The 20,042-nt window shown below is 40.9% G+C and overlaps 1 protein-coding gene across 2 annotated transcripts in view; it reads right to left on the bottom strand.

Annotated features, from left to right (window-relative positions):
• Nucleotides 1–20,042, bottom strand: part of EPG5 (ectopic P-granules 5 autophagy tethering factor) — a 77,529-nt gene that overhangs the window by 30,939 nt on the left and 26,548 nt on the right. For both annotated transcript variants that reach the window (XM_084888385.1, XM_084888386.1), the window contains exons 17-26: nt 15,053–15,193; nt 14,310–14,454; nt 13,925–14,122; nt 13,440–13,550; nt 11,398–11,520; nt 9,703–9,869; nt 8,419–8,640; nt 6,585–6,708; nt 3,331–3,475; nt 1,231–1,402 (exon numbers count right to left, since the gene is read on the bottom strand). In XM_084888385.1, coding sequence (XP_084744511.1) covers nt 1,231–1,402; nt 3,331–3,475; nt 6,585–6,708; nt 8,419–8,640; nt 9,703–9,869; nt 11,398–11,520; nt 13,440–13,550; nt 13,925–14,122; nt 14,310–14,454; nt 15,053–15,193 — 1,548 coding nt within the window. The remainder of the gene's footprint in view (nt 1–1,230; nt 1,403–3,330; nt 3,476–6,584; nt 6,709–8,418; nt 8,641–9,702; nt 9,870–11,397; nt 11,521–13,439; nt 13,551–13,924; nt 14,123–14,309; nt 14,455–15,052; nt 15,194–20,042) is intronic.

Raw genomic sequence — 20,042 nt, 5'->3', positions numbered from 1 at the left:
CTTAGAATCTGTGTTTTATAAATGAACCCTAAAATATACAAGAATAAATGAGAAATTCATCCTAATTTAACTACCCTAAAGGGGTGCCCTTACTTGTAAGTACCACTGATTTCTTATGTATTCGTAATTCAAACTAAATTTTCAAAAATGGAGAAAGTTGCCCTAGCTGGTTTGGCTCAGTGGATAAAAGGATTAAGGCCTGCAAACTTAAGGGGCCCAGGTTCGATTCCAGTCAAGGGCACATGCCCAGGGTGCAGGCTCATCCCAAGTGGAGGGGCATACAGGAGACGCCAATCAATCGATGATTCTCTATCATCATTAATGTTTCTATCTCTGCCTCTCCCTTCCTCTCTGAAATCAATAAAAATACATATATAATTTTTTAATGGAGAAAGTTAATTCTTACATGGTGTCAATACTGTTCTAAGAGTATTATGATTACTTTGTCGTGCAGGCCAGTATGTGTGAGCATATGTAGAGTTGTGTGCACACACAAATAAATAACTGAACCAAAAGCAGCAAAGGAAACAAAGGCCAGTAAGAGATTGATTCCCAGGGGCAGGAGTGGTGTGGAGTGGGTGGGGTCATGTGGGTTGGCGGCCGGGGGGTGTGTGTGTGGGGGGCGGGGGGGCGGGAGGAAGGGGGTAGAGGCACCTGTAATACTTTCAACAATAAAGATAAATTTTAAAAAAAGGAGAGGTTGATTCCTGTGGGATTTGCCAAATCGACTTTTACTTTATAAGGCTCCTTCTCATAAGATGGCAAGCTAGAACTTGAAAGAGTTGATCATTCTGTCTCTCCTGTGAACACAGAACACTAAATGCCTTTCCCGCACTTCGATCAATGCCAGTGCCGATTTTTAAGAGTATAGAGAGTGAGAGAACAAAGCAGTGACAAAAGAAAGTAAATCATTTCATTCCCTTTAAATACAACCTTTCCATTATCAGAAGGTTCCTCAGGAGAAGCATGGGAAACCCTTAGCTGGCACTGCTGACACTCAGAAATGCCACCATAGGAAACATGTACAAATTTATCGTTCATGAAAGCACCACATAATTTCAATGGGAAATTAAAATTGTCACAACTTGGTTAACTACAGTAACCGTCTGGGCCCATCTCCACCAATTACCCACATGGCCAGAATGCTGATGAGGACCCTTCCAGGTACTGCATCACCCAGCTGTCAAGACAGCAAGCAGGGAGGCGTGACCCAGGGGCCTCCTGGCTTACCTGGCCTGCTGTCGCAACAGATTGAGGTCTGTGCGCACCAGCTGGGTGGTGTCCTTCTGACTCAGGAGCACATCAGAGGAAATAACCGGCACAGGAGGCCTCATTGGGTGCACAGCAAGGGGAGGCTGGGGAGCATCATGTTTCTGCAAGTTACTTAAGACCCTCTCTTTAGCTGAAAGAAAATAAAGTTATATTTACTGAGTAATGGCTACAACTAGGTAGTAACTTACTAAGAGGGTGCAAAGCCCTGGCCTGTTACCATCATAAAAAATGCTGAGATATACAAAATAGATACTTCAGAGGCCTAAACCTTTTATCACTTACTAGAGGCCCAGTGCATGAAATTCGTGCATGGGGGCGGGAGGGGGTGGTGTCCCTCAGTCCAGCCTGCACCCTCTCCAATCTGGGACCCCTCGAGGGATGTCCGACTGCTTGTTTAGGCCACTGGGATCGGGTCTAAACAGGCAGTCGGACATCCCTCTCACAATCTAGGACTGCTGGCTCCCAACTGCTCACTTGCCTGCCTTCCTGATTGCCCCTAACCACTTCTGCCTGCCAGCCTTCCCTCCCTCTCTCCTCACTGCACTATACACATACCACAGCGCAGGCAGGAACTGAAGAACTTGAAGAAAAGCTGCCACATCCCTGTTTCTTTTCCACAAAAAGATAACAAGGGATGAGAGGTCAAGGGAGTGTCAAGTCAACAAGCACTTAAGGGACTACTATGAATTTCTGATTTCATTCCAAATGTAGCATTCAATTTTCTATTCTTGTTAAGAAAAACTAAATTTAATAGACTTTACTTGGCATAAGAAGACTTGTATTGTTTGTACCCCAAACAGATGGAATTTAACATTCCAAACAGGTCAAGTCCAGGATCGTCCCTTATAGCTGGGGTTTTTCCACTAGAACTACCACTCTCTGCACAGAATATAACAAGTTAGATATTCACCACTGGATAAGATTACTGAATATGTTCAGGTTTCTTTCCAGCAACATTTTAAGGCATGACTCTAAAGAAAACTGGAAGCTCTTTTTCAAAGTCAATATCACTTATCATAAAAAAATAAAATAAAAAATAAAGGATATTTTAAGCGCAAAATAGAAGACAGGCAAAAATAAATGCAGAGCACTCTGGACCAAAAGTGACTAAAGCTATGAAGTCAACAAAACAAATTTAATTCAAGAAAAGGAAGTTGATGTCATAAGTGTGCAATAACTGGTGAAACTGCTAAAACTAACACTACCATCACAACCACAGTGCCATCCTTCGAGGTTATCGCCTAACCTTTTATCTAGAAAAACCTGAAGCTTCTTATTTAAAAATCTAGGTCTTTAGTAGGAGTCAAAGGGGGGGGGGGGGGGGGAAGGGGAAATATCTGTATTACTTTCAACAATAAATATATATTTTTAAATGTATCTCTGCGAATATGATCCATGTGTACTGTATGGTAAGAATTCCAGATACAAAGAAAAGTTTATAAGCGGAAAGACTTCTGAATTGTAAAACTGCAAATCCAAAACAATGAAATTTAAAGTTGCACTTTACACATTGATGTCAATAAAAACGTCTTTTTAAAGTCACTTTCTAGTCTCCTTTTCAGGTAGGTACAACCATGTGTCTCAGTTTGGGCCAATAAGCTACAATTGGATATTCTGTAAGCAGCTTCTCAAAAGAGTCCTTAAAGAGGGAAATTCCCCTTCGTGCTGAGTAAAACATGAATGTGACCACAATCTCAACCTTGGACCATAGTGGATGTCATATGTGAAAATAGTGGGGCAGCCACATAGGAGGAACAGGAGTCCTTGAAGGCTTATAGGTCATGAAGTTACCATTTTGAAATGCCTGCATCCAGACTCCTTTTATATGAGAAAATCAAATTAAATCTCTATCTTATTTAAGCTATTACTATTGTGGAATTTTCTCTCACTCATAGCCTAACCTAATCTTAAGTGGTAGACAAGTTACTATGAACTCCTAAAATAATCAATGCTTACTGAAGGAATGCATTGTTGTACACCTTAACCCTCAATCGCTCTGATTCACTCATCCATTCCATCCTTCATACATTCAAAGGGGCTGATGCTTGTATGACTCACCCAAAAAAGGATCAGTGAAGTCTAGCTGAACTGACAAACTGCAGGATGTGGAATGGGACTCAAGCTTGGCCTGTATCCACAGACGAATGGTTTCCTGAAACTCATAATGTATGCGCTCCATATTCAGATATTCCGTCCACAGATCCTAGAATGAAAACACAGAACCTTAACTTTTCCAGAATATTCACATATAAAACTATATATTTAACTATAAAGTGAACCAATAAGTTTGTTCTATTCCAAGGTCTCCAGCATTAGGAAGAATCGCATTTAAAACTGGTACTCTTAACAATCTTAGCAAGAATCTCAAAATTTTTTTCATTAAGTACCATTGGATCAGAAAAAAATAAGTTTATAGCCCCACTAAATGTATGTTTCTAAATTATACATACATATTACTAAGAAATTATAAGACATGGGTAAATAACACAAATTGTATAGAGATAAATTTAAATATATTGAAAATAATTGAAGCTGGACTAGCTCAAACCCTATGTCCCACTAACAATTTACAGGAAATATAGGGGACAGAAAAACATATTAAACTTCACCACAAAGATGCAGTAAACAATATCTAGACTGTGGGGAAACTATGGACAAACTACCCAGTTTCTTGAACAAATAAATTGCAAGGGGGAAAAGGACTAAGGGGAGGACTTACAGATTAAAGGAACTTAAGAGCTATAAACCAATAACAAAATACAGATCCTGATTCAAACAAACTGTACAAATACAGCACAACAAAACTTTTACAACATTTATGAGACAATGAGAAATTTGAACACTGATTAGATGCTTGATTTTAATAACCTATTATTGTTTTTCAGATGTAAATGCTTTTGGAAGTATGTTATATTTGAATCTTCATCTTTTTTTCCCCCTATCATCAAAAAGGACTCAGGGAAAAAGAAAGTGCATGCAAGCATGGTAAGCCATGTGCATACTTTTAATCCTATCTTTTAATATTTCTATTTATCAAGTGCTCTCTAGAATCATCTCCAAGATAACATGGTGGAGGGTACGGGTGAACTATAGATGAAACTACACAAATGGTACACAAAGGGGGAGGGGGAGAATGGGCATGTCTATGATATACTATGCTATTTCCTGTATGACTAAATTTTTTCATAGTAAAAGATGAAGTAAAAAATAAGAAAAAACAGGACTTCTAGCATTCTTTTCCCACACTTCAGTGAACTATCTTGCATATTCTTTTTTTTTTTTTCTTCTTTTTTTTGTCTTGCACATTCTTGTATTTCTCTATGTACTTCACTTTGGTGATCAATACAAATTAGAATGGTGGACTCACTTTAATGAGGAAAAAAGAGTCAACCATCACTGAACACTAAAAACTACTTCAAACTGTAATATAGGTGATCAGTTATAGACTATGGTTTTGTGCACCATAATTTCCTTTTTATTTTTCCTGATTTTAAGTGGTCTAAAGGATCCTTCTGAACCTGAAGATATCCCTGTCTTCAAATTAGCACACTTCCCATTAAGTCCTAACTCATTATTTCCAAACTAACCATGGCACAAGGCACTCCAGACTCAGAGAAGGAGCTCCCAAGTCATCCTGATCACAGGATGGTTCCTAAATGCACCTGACTGTTCCAGGTGCCATGCCAGGCCCTCCTGCTGTGCATACACATCTTCTTTAAGTGGGGCCACTGTGTTACCTTCTCTGCCTCTGTGCTAAGTAACTGCTGACAGAGGCTAACAATTAGAGAAGAATCCTGAGAATCAGTGATGGATTAAGCAGAGATGCCTCAGAAAACACAAAAGGGCAGAAAAACCCAGAACTTGGATTACAGATTAAAAATAGGAGCTATAGTCCTAGTTGGTTTGGCTCAATGGCTAGAGTATCGGCCTTCGGACTGAAGGGTCCCGGATTCGATTATAGTCAAGGGCATGTGCCTGGTTTGTGCCTTCGATCCCCAGCAGGGAGCATGCAGGAGGCAGCCGATCAACGGTTCTCTCTCATCATTGATGTTTCTATCTCCCTCTCAATAAAAATATATTTTTAAAAAATAGGAGCTATAAAAGAAAAGGGCAAGTAGACTTAAGAAAAACAAACAACTAATTCAGTAGATGCTACAACACCAAGTACCTACATGTGCCAAACCATGGATAAAGCTTTGATGTGTGGCATGTAAAGAAGAAATGGGCATGGAACCTCACTCAGGATTTCACGACATTAAGATCACACTTATTTTTCCTATTTCAGGTCTCAACTCAAAGATCACCACTCCTGTCGCAGTCTGAATTGGGAGCTGCTCCTCTTACACCCTGTACATTCTACTTCCACAATCTTTCTCACCAGATGTGATCATTGTTTAGTCCCCCATTTGACATAGCTCCTTGAATGCAGGGACAGTGCCAGGTCTCTTTTTGTATATTTGGCATTTGATATCTGACACTTTAAAACCACGAAATAAATACTCATGGAAGAAAGAGAAGGAAAGAAGAAAGAAATGAAGGGAAGAAAGAGAGAAAAAAAGGAAGAAAGAAGGAAACCAAAGATACCTACTAGAGATGAAATACTACATATAATATGGAAGCAGATAAGTTTAAAGATCCAAATTAAAGTCTCTCAAGTCTTAGAGGTTCCTAAATCCCATCCCAGTGTAAAGGTCAATGCCTAGTAGAGTTCAGCACCTAGAAAAAGAGAACTGGAATAGGAGAAATACACACACAGGTAAGAGAAAACTTAGAAGTTTTGGCCTAAAAAAGGACCACAGACATCTCTGGGTACTAGGGAGAGAACAGCTTAGAATATGTAAAGACTAGAATGGAGTACTTTCAGGAGGGCAACAGAAACGACGACACCCACGAGTCATCTCCAAAGCCACATATAGGTGAGCTCCTACCTATTCATGTAACTTCATATATAATGTATGGATCCTAATAAATTCTTACACGGTGCTTTTTATAGGAGTGGAGATGACAGCTAAAAGTATTCAGCTTACAACAATTTAAATTAAGAAAGTATACAAGGAAGGTTATGTTTACGAGATGGTAGAAAGTCCTAAACTGAGTTTCAAGCATTCAGGTGAGGTCATGGTGGGGTTGGAAATTCAAGAGGGAATATCCCATTAATACAATAATCACTTGTATACTGACAAAATCCACAAAAACAATGACCATTCGAGGACGTGGTCTCCATATCTATAAGTGGTTTTACCATTCGATTATGAATGTGATCAATTCAAAGTACAGTAGAGATGCTAAAAGAGACACAGCCATAGTTTCACCTGCTGATTCTGCATCACTTTGGCTAGCCTGTGAGTATCATAATGCTTTGGTAGAGTAGGAATATAGGTATCTCCTTTTTGAAAATTCTCATCTTCTAGCCATAATATATATACATTGAAGAGCCTAAAAGAAAAGAACATAATTATATAAAATATAAAAGATGTGCACACAGATGAAGTTTCTTACATCTCTAGAAACAATGGCACCACAACATAAAAAAAAGCACATGTTACAGAAAATGTTTCCAACAACCATCACTCTTCCAAAAAGCTCATGAGCCAGCTGGGGAGAAACAGGTTACAGATAAATAAAATATTATGCAATAATTGCTAAAAGATAAGATCTGAAGGAAGGACTCTGGGAATTGCATTATTAAATACAGTAAACAGAAAAAAACCAGAAGAGGTGATTTTATCACAAACATAGGAATGAATTTGGAGCTGCTCTTTCCTGAGCAATCCAGTCAGTGAGCCTCCGTGCTTTGACAAGTTTAAATAACATCCAAATAAATATACCTCCCGTCTCCCTGAGAAACAGTAAAAGCCATTTTCAACTTATGCGTTGGCAGCACCTGTCAGCGTTAGGCTCAGTGGCATCTCCTGCCCCAGGAGTCACAGATAGAACTCACAGCATGTGATCCCATTCCCATTAAGAAGAAATAAAACAAAGCCAGGCTATAAAAAGAAAGAAAAACAATCTACACTTTCCAGTAAAAACATTTTATAAAGCTTAATGTTTCCTTTGTTTTTATTTTGTTTAATAAGGAAAACAGTCCAGTTAGCTAAAATCACTGGTCCTTTAAGCAGCTGTTCGCAGCAAAAGGTACCAGAGTGGCCTCCAGCACACGAGTGACTGGGTGGGGAACTGGGCGGAGGTGGCGTGACTTGGCTTTGCTCAATGAAGTGGAAAATTACCTCCTTTACCCCTGGGGTGGTCTGGGTAGGAAGAGAGCCAAGACTGGGGTTTGAGCTCTTGCAGGGAAGAGGCTGGTATGGATCTCTCTTCCAGCCTCTGATTTGATCAGATGGACACTTTACCAACATGACAAAGGAAGGGGGAGTTAAAAGAGGCAGAAGGGAACAGCAGAGACTCTCTTCACTGATCTAAATGTCCAAAGATGGTCTTCCCACTGGTTAAGCCTGGTTAACAATCAGGTTGTGGGCGTGTTCCCCAGTAGGGGACATGCAGGAGGCAGCTGATGAATGATTCTCTCTCATCATTGATGTTTCTACCTCTCTATCCCTCTCCTTTCCTCTCTGAAATCAATAAAAACGTATTTTTAAAAATATATTTAAAAATAAGTGAAGAGCGAAGGAAAATGGGATAGGAACCCACATTTATTTCAAAGTTCTTAACCTTTTGTGGATGAAAATATTGTGCCGATTTTAGAAGCAGTTTTGGGAGATTACTGCATTCCGCCCCAGGTGAGTCCTGAAATCCCCTAAGAGGCCTATGAACTCCCACTTAAAGAGCCCTGCCATGCTCATTTATTTCTTTTACAAAACTACCAAGCAGGCTTCCCTTGATGTTCACCTGCCACAGCCAATTATTTAGGTTTATTTCTGTTTTTACATTAAAAACTAATGACATAAGCCTCTGGTTTAAGATCTAGTTTAAGACTCCAGGTACTCAACAGAGGTATATACAAATTGCTGATTCATTTCCCACAAGAAACATAAGAGAAACATTACAAGACATAAACCTATAGTCAAAGCTGCCTTCCCTAGTGAATCTAACAAGAGAATAACATCTAGTAGTTTAGAAGCACATAACTGCCCCAGCACAGTATTGTGCTGCAAACAGCATGTACATGACTAAACAACCACGTGTTACCTCACTAACTCTGTGTGCAGCTCCGGTGAAGTCAGGTAAGCAGGGGTGCCAGCCTGGCTCTCGGGTAGCCCTTCACTGCCCTCTACTGGAACACGGAGGGCCTTGCTCGCTGTGTGGTGAAAATCAGCTACCTCAGTCAGGCGCCTCTTCATTTCTTTCAACAAATTAATATGTGCAGGGCTTTGGAAAAATCTTCTTCCAATACACCCATCTATGGGTAGCCTTAAGAAATACAAGCATAGATCACAAGATCAATACACGATGTACCTCTTATATAACCACAAAATCACAATAACAAGTCAGTTTACTATAGCTATATATATACAGCATTAAATTAATACATACTAGTTCTATCATAACAGTTATTATGAGGCTCCAACAAGATAATATATATGAAAATAGTTGTTGTTTTTTTAGTGGAATGCTATGCAAATTCAAGATATTATCCACTTAGAGGTACGGAAGAGATTAAAAATAGTCTCTTCTCGCCCTAGCCAGTTTGGCTCAGTGTACAGAGCAAAACAGCCTGCGAACTAAAGGGTCCCAGTTTGATTCTGGTCAATGGCACATGCCCTGGTTAGGGGCTCTATCCCCAGTGGGGGGGCGTGAAGGAGGCAGCCAATCAATGATTCTCTTTCATTGATGTTTCTATCTCTCTTTCCCTCTCCCTTCCTCTCTGAAATCAATAATATAGCTATATATATATATTTTAAAAATAGTCTCTTCTCTTGAAGAACTTGCAATCTGGTAGAAAACAGAAGTTTCAAAGAATTAACATTTATGTTTAAGGAAGCAAGTGAAGGTAGTGAAAGATGAGCTAGGAATTAACTGGAGCTAAATATCAATGGTTAGTAACAGTAAGCAGTTCCAACTGGTCAGTCCCTTCAAATCCAATGGAAATGTTAAACGTCCCAAGGCCCAGCCCAAGGGCTGCCAGACACAGCTCGACCTTGTCCACACCTGCTTAACTAATCACAGACCTCCTCCAACGAGCCCCGTGACAGTCACATAAGCAGCCCATTTGGGGCAATTTCTCTCCCTTTGCATTTCCAGGGGTCCCAGGGTGTTGTCTTCCCCAAGTTAGGTATGGGAGATGGTAAGGAGAGAGTTGCCACAACATACCCTGAACTCAAAAAAGGTCTATCTAATACTTGTGAAGCAGGAAGGGAGACTCCTAGCTGTGAAGACTCTAACTCACCCACTTCAGTGTGAGAAGTCAGTGCAGCAGAGCAGTGCTAAGGCAGGAAGGAGTCACAGAAACGGACGACGATACTGGCTACCTACCCGTATTGCGGTCCTGGGCGGTGCAGGTACAGCAGGAAGAACTTCTGCCAGATGAGCGGCAGAAGAGGGTGATCAGATGGAGTGACGAGAGCCTGGTGGGCCCAGCGATAGATCAGAAGCCTCTGCAGCGATGGCACCAGGGGGAGCTTCAGCTGGGCCTGGGCTTTCTACAGAAGAGGTGGGGCTGTGAGCAGCCATGAAATGAACACAAGCGCAAAGTTTGCTCTTTCTAAATGATCCAGAACTTACTTCTCCAACCCACTAGCTAACACTTTAACCTCCTTGTTAGCAGGAGATAAGGGGCAGCTTTTCTTCTGTCAAAACATTTCACAGACCCTAGAATTGAAAAGGGTCTCAACTGTCACCTTGTCTAACCTCATGTCCAGGCCTTGACATGCCTTTATGTATTTGCACATAAAACACTATAGTGCAAGAAAGTAGGAGATGGCTCTGGTGGGTTTGGCTCAGTGGATAGAGAGCCGGCCTATGGGAATGAAGGGTCCCAGGTTCAATTCTGATCAAGGGCACATGCCTGGTTGCAGTCTCTATCCTCCATGGGGAGGTGGGGAGGGTTGCAGGAGGCAGCCAATCAATGATTCTCTCTCATCATTGATGTTTTTATCTCTCTCTCCCTCGCCCTTCCTCTCTGAAATAAAAATATATTTTAAAATCCTATATAATAAAATCCTAATATGCAAATAAACCAAACTGCAGAACAACTGGTTACTATGGCACGCACTGACCACCAGGGTGCAGATGCTCAACTCCCACACAAGGGGAGCGCCACTCAGCCAGAAGCCAAAGTGAGTGCAGCGGCAGTGGCAGAGCCTCTCCCACCTCTGCTGCAGGTGGGCAGTAAGGAATTAGGGGTCCCAAACTTTGAGAGGGTGCAAGCTGGGCTGAGAGATCCCCTTTCCCCCAGTGCATGAATGTTGTGCACCAGGCCTCTAGTAAATAATATTAAATAAATAAAAATAAAACAGCCAACGTTTATAAAGGAAGGAAGGAAGGAAGGAAGGAAGGAAGGAAGGAAGGAAGGAAGGAAGGAAGGAGATGAAAACCAAAAGTAAAGTTTACTGTCAAACTTTATCAATCTCTTGAAAATTAGATTTCTATTATAAAAGGACTTTGAAGAGTGATAAATTATTTGATAGGCTCTGAAACACCAAAGCAGTCTATGTAGTCCAAGCATGTCAAACTCACAGCCGGAATTTAAATGAGGCATGCAGTCTGCCGGCCATAAGTTTGACATGCTTGGGAGACCCTAAAAGAGAAGGCACTTAGTTCTAAAGCTTTGTTCCAGTCTTTCTCAGATTTTAGTGTGCCTGAGGGTCAGCTAAGGAGTTTTTAAAAATAAATTCCTGATCCTACTCCAAACTCAGAATTTCAGAAGTTGGAAGTCCAAGAATCTCCAGGAGATTCTGATGTACATGGGACACACTGGAAATTGCTTTAAAATACCGGTGAGCAGGGCCTTTAATATTGTAGTTAGTGTGACTCTCAATGCGAAATGAACCCTGGGGAGGACGTATATACTTCAAGTATAACATTTTCTACGTTGGTCTAGTTATGTGCTTTCCAAACATTCACAACAAAAGAAAACATAGGTGTTCAAAAGCTACAGATGAATCCATCAGCATCAAAGTATAAACCACCTTCTCCCACTCAAATGCAGAACTGCTATAATATTTGCACCTTCAAAGCTTGGTCAGGAGTGAAAGAAGGGTTTATAACCAATTCCCCTTCAACAACTCTTCTGAGCTGAGAATCTTCTTCAAAGATGGACTCCATGTTCAGGACGGTCCATGCAAACCACACCTACGATGAAGCAGGTAACAGAAGAGCAATCAGCAGCTCACTTGGACAAACAAAATACAGTTTGATAATCCACAAACTAATCACAGATATAAATTCCGATAAAATAGTTCACTTAAAAATGTCAAATTCCTTTTTAGTAAAAGAGGGTATTTGCTAAAAAAGATTTAGTGGGCAGTTTCTATATGCACAGAAAACAGGAAAGAGAGGTAGACACAAGCTCTGCTCTTAACCTGTTAACCGAGCGGGACCTATAAATACGTCAAACGTAAACAATATCGGGAACGGGTAGGATGTATGAATACGTCCTTGAAATATATGTTGTGCCCTAAGAGGGACGGTATATATTTTTTGTAATCTTTTTTTTTTTTTAATATTTTATTGATTTTTTACAGAGAGGAAGGAAAGGGGGGGGATAGAGAGTTAGAAATATCGCGATCAGCTGCCTCTTGCACACACCCCACTGGGGATGTGCCGGCAACCAAGGTACATGCCCTTGACCAGAATCGAACCCGGGACCTTTAGGTCTGAAGGCCGATGCTCTATCCACTGAGCCAAACCGGTTTTGGCTATTCTTTATCATTGTTTGTAAAATTTATAATTTTTTAATTCAACGTGTCCATTTTTTTTTGTCGGTATTCTTTTCTATTTTCTGTTGTAATTTTGTATTTTCCTTTGTGCTTTATATATATATAAACGAAAATATATATATATTTCATTTATTTTCATTAAGTATAAATAAAAAAATAATAATATGAAATTACGTCCTCCGGGCGTGACGTACTGACACGTCTAAGTGAAAGAGTACACGCCCGTTACAGGTTGCGTCATTAAAAAGGGAACTCCCCGGTTAACAGGTTAAGAAGTTTTCCATTTAGCCCAGTCGATGGGGCTCAGTGATTGAGCACAGACCCATGAACCAGGATGTCACAGTTTGATTCCCAGTCAGGGCACATGCCCGGATTGCAGACTCGATCCCTATTAAGGGGTCTGCAGGAGGCAGCTGATCGATGATTCTTTCTCATCATTGATATTTCTATCTCTTTCTCACTCTCCCATCCTCTCTCTGAAATCAGGAGACAAGATTAATATGTAAGTAACCAAATGTGGAGGTATGCAGTGGTGACTACTGAGTCAGGAGTAAAGTGCTATGGGAAGCCAGAGGAGGGAGGGTATGTTCAGAGAAGGCTCTACGTAGAGACTGGAGGAAAAGGCATGCCTAGTAAGCAATCAGCTAGGCAAAGGCAAAGACGTGAGCAGGTAACAGCAGGAGTTGGCTTCAGCTAGATCCCAAGAAGTATAAGCAGGAAGTAAGACTGATAGGAGGTGAAGGATGTTACTACTGGCTTAAGTGATGAAACACACGTAATTCAACGCGCAAAGTCTAAGAGGTGATAATAATGATGAAAATAATGTGCTGGTGAGAATGATGACAGTAATATCAATAATAACAGCCAACACCTAGTGAGCACTACATGCTAAGCACTCTTCTAATGCTTTACAAGTTGGTGCAATCGTTATTTCCTTTTGATAGTTAAGGAAACTGAGTACAAAGAGGTAAGCAAGCTGCCCAGGGCATAGCGCTAAGCTAATGGCAGTACACTCTGGCTCTAGCGTCCACCCTTAACCACTCTGCCATGGGGCTGGCCAGGCTGTGCAGTCAGGCAGACCAGGTCTAGTCTCCAGCTGTCTGAACCTGAGCTGGCCACTAATGCCATCAAACCTCAGTTAACCCCTCTGTGAAACAGAGACAGCGACAGTGCAACCTCAGCAGGGGCTACCACGAGGATGAAATGAAAACATACTCTCCTACGGAGTGCTATGTCAATGCTAGCTATGGTAGGCTAGAAAAAATGTACCAGTAAGGATGATAAAGATACTAAAGTTCACTGAGGTGACAAATGCTCCTGAGGGTTTCCTACCTGAGTGGGCGTGGCCAAGCCCTCCACAAAGGAAGGAGTGATGTTGCCGGCCACGATCCAGCTCACCAAGGAAGACAGCAGACTCCGGTCACAGTGGTAACCCAAAGCATTCTATACCAGGGAGAGGATTGGAACAGAAAGAGAAGGCTTTAAAAAAAAACAAAACTTATCAATGACCTTTTCAGGAATATCGGCAATTATCTTACTACAATGTAAGATTCTGGTAAGACATGGATTTCAATAATTCATTAGTCCACCAGCAACTACAGACCCAGGCAGTGTATTACAGCCAAATGTAATGGGGGGGGGGGGAGGGGAATATTTCTTTGGCTTTATGGGGATCTGAGCCAATGGACTGCGGTTACTGAGATAAGGCAAGTTTTTTTAGCCACAGTGTAGTGCTGAGAATGGTGTTTTGGGGGGAAGCTTCTTAGAAGGCTACTATCTAGCAAGGGCTTAAAAGATAAATTCTCTAATAGGTTTACCTTATGTTGCTGGTAGAGTAATTTCTGCACACAGTCCTCCTGTGTCAGCTGAAAAGCTGTTTTACACAAGTGGTCCATAAGGAAGAGGATGGGTTGTTCTCGGAACCAAAGATGTTGGCTTATTAGAGCCTGAACCCAAAACTCCAACACGGCAACAGGGCCCACCTCATTGGGCTGAGTGCTCACAGATATGTGGGCCTATGGAGAAAGGGCTCAGGTGAGGTGAAAGGTAATAACCATTTTAAAACACCAACAAAATAATAACTACTTCCACTCCAAAACCCCAATCTGCTGACTTTCTTGGCCTAAAGGACTGTGCAAAGAGCTCTGGAATGACCAACATGTAGATACATTGGTGCTAGGGATGCTTGGGAAGGGTCCTGACCTGGATCATGCTGTTGAGAAGCTTCACATTGTCCCCATGGCTGGCTCCAGTCAGGTGCTGTGCCACCTTGTGGGTGACCTGCTGCGTGACACCCTGAGGGACGCCACTGTCCAAGTGCAGGAACAGCAGGAGGTGTGACAAAAACCTGCCAACACATACAACACACTTTATCTCCCAAACAAAGTCAGCAGAATTCCCAGTGGGTAATTACTTAGAAGAAAGAAGAAGAATATTAAAGTGGTCCCATTTTTAGACTGAAGCTCTATTCAGGGATTCTGATAAATCTTCAAGAATTTCAAAAAAATCAAGTTTTCCAATTTTATGTGGGTTAAAAGGAATTCATTCTATTCACCTGGAGAAGGGTGTGAATAGACATACAAACACGTGCAATTAAAGAGCATCTGAGGAAAAACACTCCACAAAGTACCCCAATATCCCTTCTATGCTCCCCACTTCACTAACACAAGCAGAAATGTTAACAAAATCATTCCACAGCATTGTCTTGGGTGTCAACTTCACACAGGTCACATACAGGCACTTATTTAAAGTACATCTAACCCATTAACCTCTCTCATAGCACCCTTCATGGTCCTTAAAACCAGTAACTGCATCCTGAGGATGCGATCACTTCCTGTGTCTGAGAGCAATGCCCGACCCGCTTTGCTCACCACTGTACAGATGGGAGCAGCACACAGAAACCAGAGACGTAGTCATCTGTACCTGCTGAGCTGTTCTCTACTTACTGCTCATTCTTCAGAAGGTAATACTGGCAAGGGTAGAACAAAGGCAGAATCTTATCCAGGACATGGACCACTGTTCTCAAATGCCTCGACTGGACCAGAATTCCCAACAGTGGGATGCCTTCTGCACAGAACTTCTCAATGCTATTGAAAAAGAAAAAGGCAATGAGCACACAAGGCAGCCAGTTCATAAACTGATGTTCTGCCAATGAGCTGTCAGCCTGCATGCTACCAGGATTATCTTAGGTCTTGCATACACAAACTTCACACATAAATATTAGAATCAGAACTCTGGAAGTACAAAGGAACTTAAAAGTTCATCCACATTTTCATTTTATAGATGAGAAAGGTGAAGTATGTGCCCAAATTCACATACCACGTGTACTGGTTAATACTGCAGATTTGTTTCAAAAGATGGAGTTGTACATATGTTGATATACGTGCGATTTGATATGTATGTTATTTTGTTGTATTGACAGAAAACTTCAAAACTGCATATGTCAAATTTTCTGAAGGTGTTAACATCAGAGATATTTTTATGCTTAAAAATGTTGAATTTTGCCGAAACCGGTTTGGCTCAGTGGATAGAGTGTAGGCCTGCGGACTGAAAGGTCCCGGGTTCGATTCTGGTCAAGGGCATGTACCTTGGTTGCGGGCACATCCCTAGTAGGGGGTGTCCAAGAGGCATCTGATCAATGATTCTCTCTCATCGATGTTTCTAACTCTCTATCCCTCTCTCTTCCTCTCTGTAAAAAATCAATAAAATGTATTTTTTTTTAAATGTTGAATTTTGTGCCAAAAAAAGCATTTGCGGGAAATTTTAATTCACAACTTTATTTTGAAGAAAATTGCTGCTCAAGGTTATTGTATACTTCGGGAAGCTTATGTTAAACATGCTCCATCTCAAGATACTTGTGAACCCTGGTTTAAACGCTTTAAAAGTGATGATTTCCATGTGAAAGACAAAGAACGTCCAAGTCAACCAAAAAAGTTTGAAGACCAACAATTACAAGCATTATTGGATGAAGATGCATGTCAAACTCAAAAACAACTTGCAGAAAGATTAAAAGTTGCTCAGCAAACAATTTCCAATCATTTACAAGCAATGGGAAAGATTTTAAAGGAAGGAAAATAGGTGCCACATCAACTGAACGAAAGATAAATGGAAAACCAAAAAGTCATCAGTAAAATGTTGCTTCAACGGCACAAAAGGAAGTCTTTTTTGCATCGAATTGTGACTGGCGATGAAAAGTGGATTTATTTTGAGAATTCCAAATGCACAAAATCATGAGTTGATTTAGGTGAACCATCAACATCGACTGCAAGACCAAATAGCTTCAGAAAGAACACAATACTCTGCATTTGGTGGGATCAGGGAGGTATGGTGTATTATGAGCTTCTAAAACTAGGTAAAACTGTTCATGCTGATCACTACCAACAACAAATAATCAATTTGAACCATACTTTGATCTTAAAACAATCAGAATGTGCCAGACGACATGGCAAAGTAATTTTGCTTCATACTGATGCAAAAGTGTGACCATCACACACTTCAAAGCCGGTTAAAGACACGCTAAAAGATCTTGCTTGAGAAGTATTAACCCACCCACCGTATTCACCAGACCTCAATCCTTCAGATTACCACTTGTTCTGATCGATGGCACACTCACTTTCTGAGCAGCACTTCAAAACGTACGAAGAAGTGGAAAATTAGATCTCTGAATGGTTTGCCTCAAAACAAGAAAAGTTCTATTGGGACGGTATCCACAGATTACCTGAAAGACCATGGAAATGTGTAGCTAGTGATGGACATTACTTTGAATAAAGCACTTTTGATGCTTCTCGTGAAATTATTGTGTTTTCTTTGATTAAAAAATATGCTATTATTAACCGATACACATGGTAATTTCCTAGTGTGGGGTCAAAATGAGAACCAGGTTTGCAAATTTCTAGTCCAGAGTGCTTGCTGCTACACTATTTTGTTTCCCAAATGGTGCTTCTGCTAAGAGTTAAGGGGCTCTCGTTCGCTAGTCCCACAGAGTAGTCAAAGCAAAGGGAAGACTCAAAGGTGAGCTCAATCTGACAGTATATTCTGGCAAAGGTCTTCTAAACCCACTTTGGCATCAAAATTTACTCCCGAGAATCTACCCTTAAGAAATAATCTCAGCCGGGACCGGTTTGGCTCAGTGGATAGAGCGTCGGCCTGCGGACTGAAAGGTCCCAGGTTCAATTCCGGTCAAGGGCATGTACCTTGGTTGCGGGCACATCCCCAGTAGGGGATGTGCAAGAGGCAGCTGATCGATGATTCTCTCTCATCGATGTTTCTAACTCTCTATCCCTCTCTCTTCCTCTCTGTGAAAAATCAATAAAATATATATATATTTTTTTTAAAAAAGAAAGAAATAATCTCAAAAATAGGAAAAAGAGAGATAACCTATTTAAAAATGTGCTTTTCACAATTATTTATAATTGCAAACTTGGAGGCCAAAATGACATGTAAATATTGAGAAAATCATTCAATGAAATATTATTGCACAATTTTTAAATAATGCATTTGATGGCCATGGGCAACATGAAAAAATACTTCTGCTATAACAATAGAGGGGGGGAAACATAAAATGTTATACTTCTGACTACAACTACTATAAAAAAGTTACATAGAGGAGTAAAACACACAGGGTTGATATCACACCAAAATGCTTATTGTGACATCCTTTATAATAAAAGCCTAATATGCTAAGTGTCCAGTGGTCCATTCAACCAATCAAAGTGTAATATGCTAATGATCTGCTAAGGCCACTCAACCACTCACTATGATGTGCACTGACCACCAGGGGACAGATGCTCTGATGAGTAGGTTAGCTTGCTGCTGGGGTCTGGCAGATAGGTACTGAGTGAGACAGGCCAGACACACCTGGAACCCTCCGGTGGTTCCTCCCTGGCTGGCCAACATCCCGCATCTCTCCCCGGCCCCAATAGCGCACTGGTGGGGTCCCTCGGCCTAGCATGCACCCTCTTTCAATCCAGGAAACCTCAGGGGATGTCAGAGAGCTGGTTTTGGCCTGATCCCACAGGCCAGGCTGAGCGATCCCACTGGTGCACCAGCCTCTAGTACATTTATAACTCTAAAAAAGAGCAAAGGAAAAAAATTGTATAAAAATAATCAAAACAATAACAATAAAACCCAACAATGTTGTATTGTATTAGGGTGAGAAAGATTCTGGGTAATATTTTTGACTGCTGTCCTCTGAACTGTCTGTGATGTTATATTCAAGTACAACTTATCTCCTTGCATACTCTATCCTCAAGCTCATTCATAAAATTCGCTTTAGTTCTAGTATATATACATCCCAGATGATCATGGTGGACTTTTACAGTAGAGTTCAAGCCCTCAAAAAAAACCTTATCCTTGGCCTCACTCCCATTCCGAATCCAGTAATTAGCAGTAAAGAAGTATTTATCTTTAGAGAGCATCTGTAGCAGTATCAATAAGAAACTATAGTTCCAAATGATTACAAAAAATTAAAGAAATCATGAAACAATTAAGTTCAGAACACCATTCAAAGAATTCACATGTCAGACACTGTTCTATGCATGTTAAATGTATAATACCCCTAAGGCCTCATACAATCCAAAACTATTATTATTTCCATTTTAAAGATAAAGAACCTGAGATACAGTGAACTGTGAATGACACTAGAGCTACTGGAAACAATGCAGAGTACCTTCCAAGAAGCCTATATAACATCTCCCTCTTCCTGGTAGATCAATTCTAGCCTTTAACCTGACCTCCAAATTTGTCAATAAACTTGGCCCTACTGACCTGGCTGATCACCTCCATTCACCAACAGGAATCACAGGCTTCAGTCAGAAGTATTTCTTTCATCACTTCCCCACCCCCACACACACACACTTCCTCCTAACCTCTCAGACACCTGGTGCTCCTTCTCACATTCATTCTATCAGTACCTACTAAGCACAAGTTCTGGGTGTACAAAGGTGAATGAGACAACACCCGGACCTTGAAGGAGGGGGAGATAAACCTTTATACTACAGGACCGTGAGCATGCAGCTCAGAATGCGCAGGTGCTGCAGGGAGGAGGGGTGACCTTGGGCTGAATCTTCAACACTGTGGGTGCTGATCACCTGGAGGAGGTGAGAGTCTCCACTCTGCTCCTTCGCCTAAGATACCATCTCTAATTAAGACTCCTCTCCAAAGCTTAGCTCCTCCATGAAGGTAAAGTCCTTTAAATCCCTCCTGCTCATACGGGTGGTTCTCAATTCATGCTGTATATTAGAATAATCTAAAGACCTGGCCCCTCAGACCAATTAGATCAGGATTTCTCTCACCCTTTCCCCTACACTGATATTTTTAGAATCACTCCAAAAGTTATTTTAAGAGCCACTTGGTTGAGAACCTCTGCTCTAAATATATCACACAGTCCATGAGTAGTATATCTTTAGTACTAACCATTGTTTTCAGTCTACCATCTCCACCAAGCTGTCACCAACCTGAGGGCAGCTGTCTAGCAATTCCATCTCTCTCCTGCTCTATAGCACAAGGTTGAACACTAACAGCTGATAGGACAACTGGCATCCCACTGAAAATATACTCAATGTAGAACATGACATTGAAATCAGAATGCTAAAAAGGAGTTACAATAAGAATGAAATTCAAGAACCAGAAAGCATAGGTCAGAGAGGTTTTTAGAAAAATGGGTAGGCTAGAAAAAAATTTATACATTGTAGGAAAATTACCTGTAAAGGAAATAATTTTTAACCAACTAAGGATTGATTCATTCATTCATTCATTGTTTCTGGTAATACAAGACAAACACAGTTCCCGAGTTCTAACCTCAGAGAAGGCACCTGATAAAATTAAGCAGACAACTACAATATAGCAGAATACATGCTCCAGGGGAGGGATACAGACAGCTATGAGCTCATCTCAGAGAAGCATGTAACTCATCAAGAATTTCATCCCCCTTTAGCT

This window comes from Pipistrellus hanaki, assembly GCF_964339955.1.
Source record: "Pipistrellus hanaki genome assembly, chromosome: 6".
In the NCBI taxonomy this organism is placed as follows: Eukaryota; Metazoa; Chordata; class Mammalia; order Chiroptera; family Vespertilionidae; genus Pipistrellus; species Pipistrellus hanaki.
Note: the sequence above shows the minus strand (reverse complement) of the source record. Positions and strands in the feature narration are given on the sequence as shown.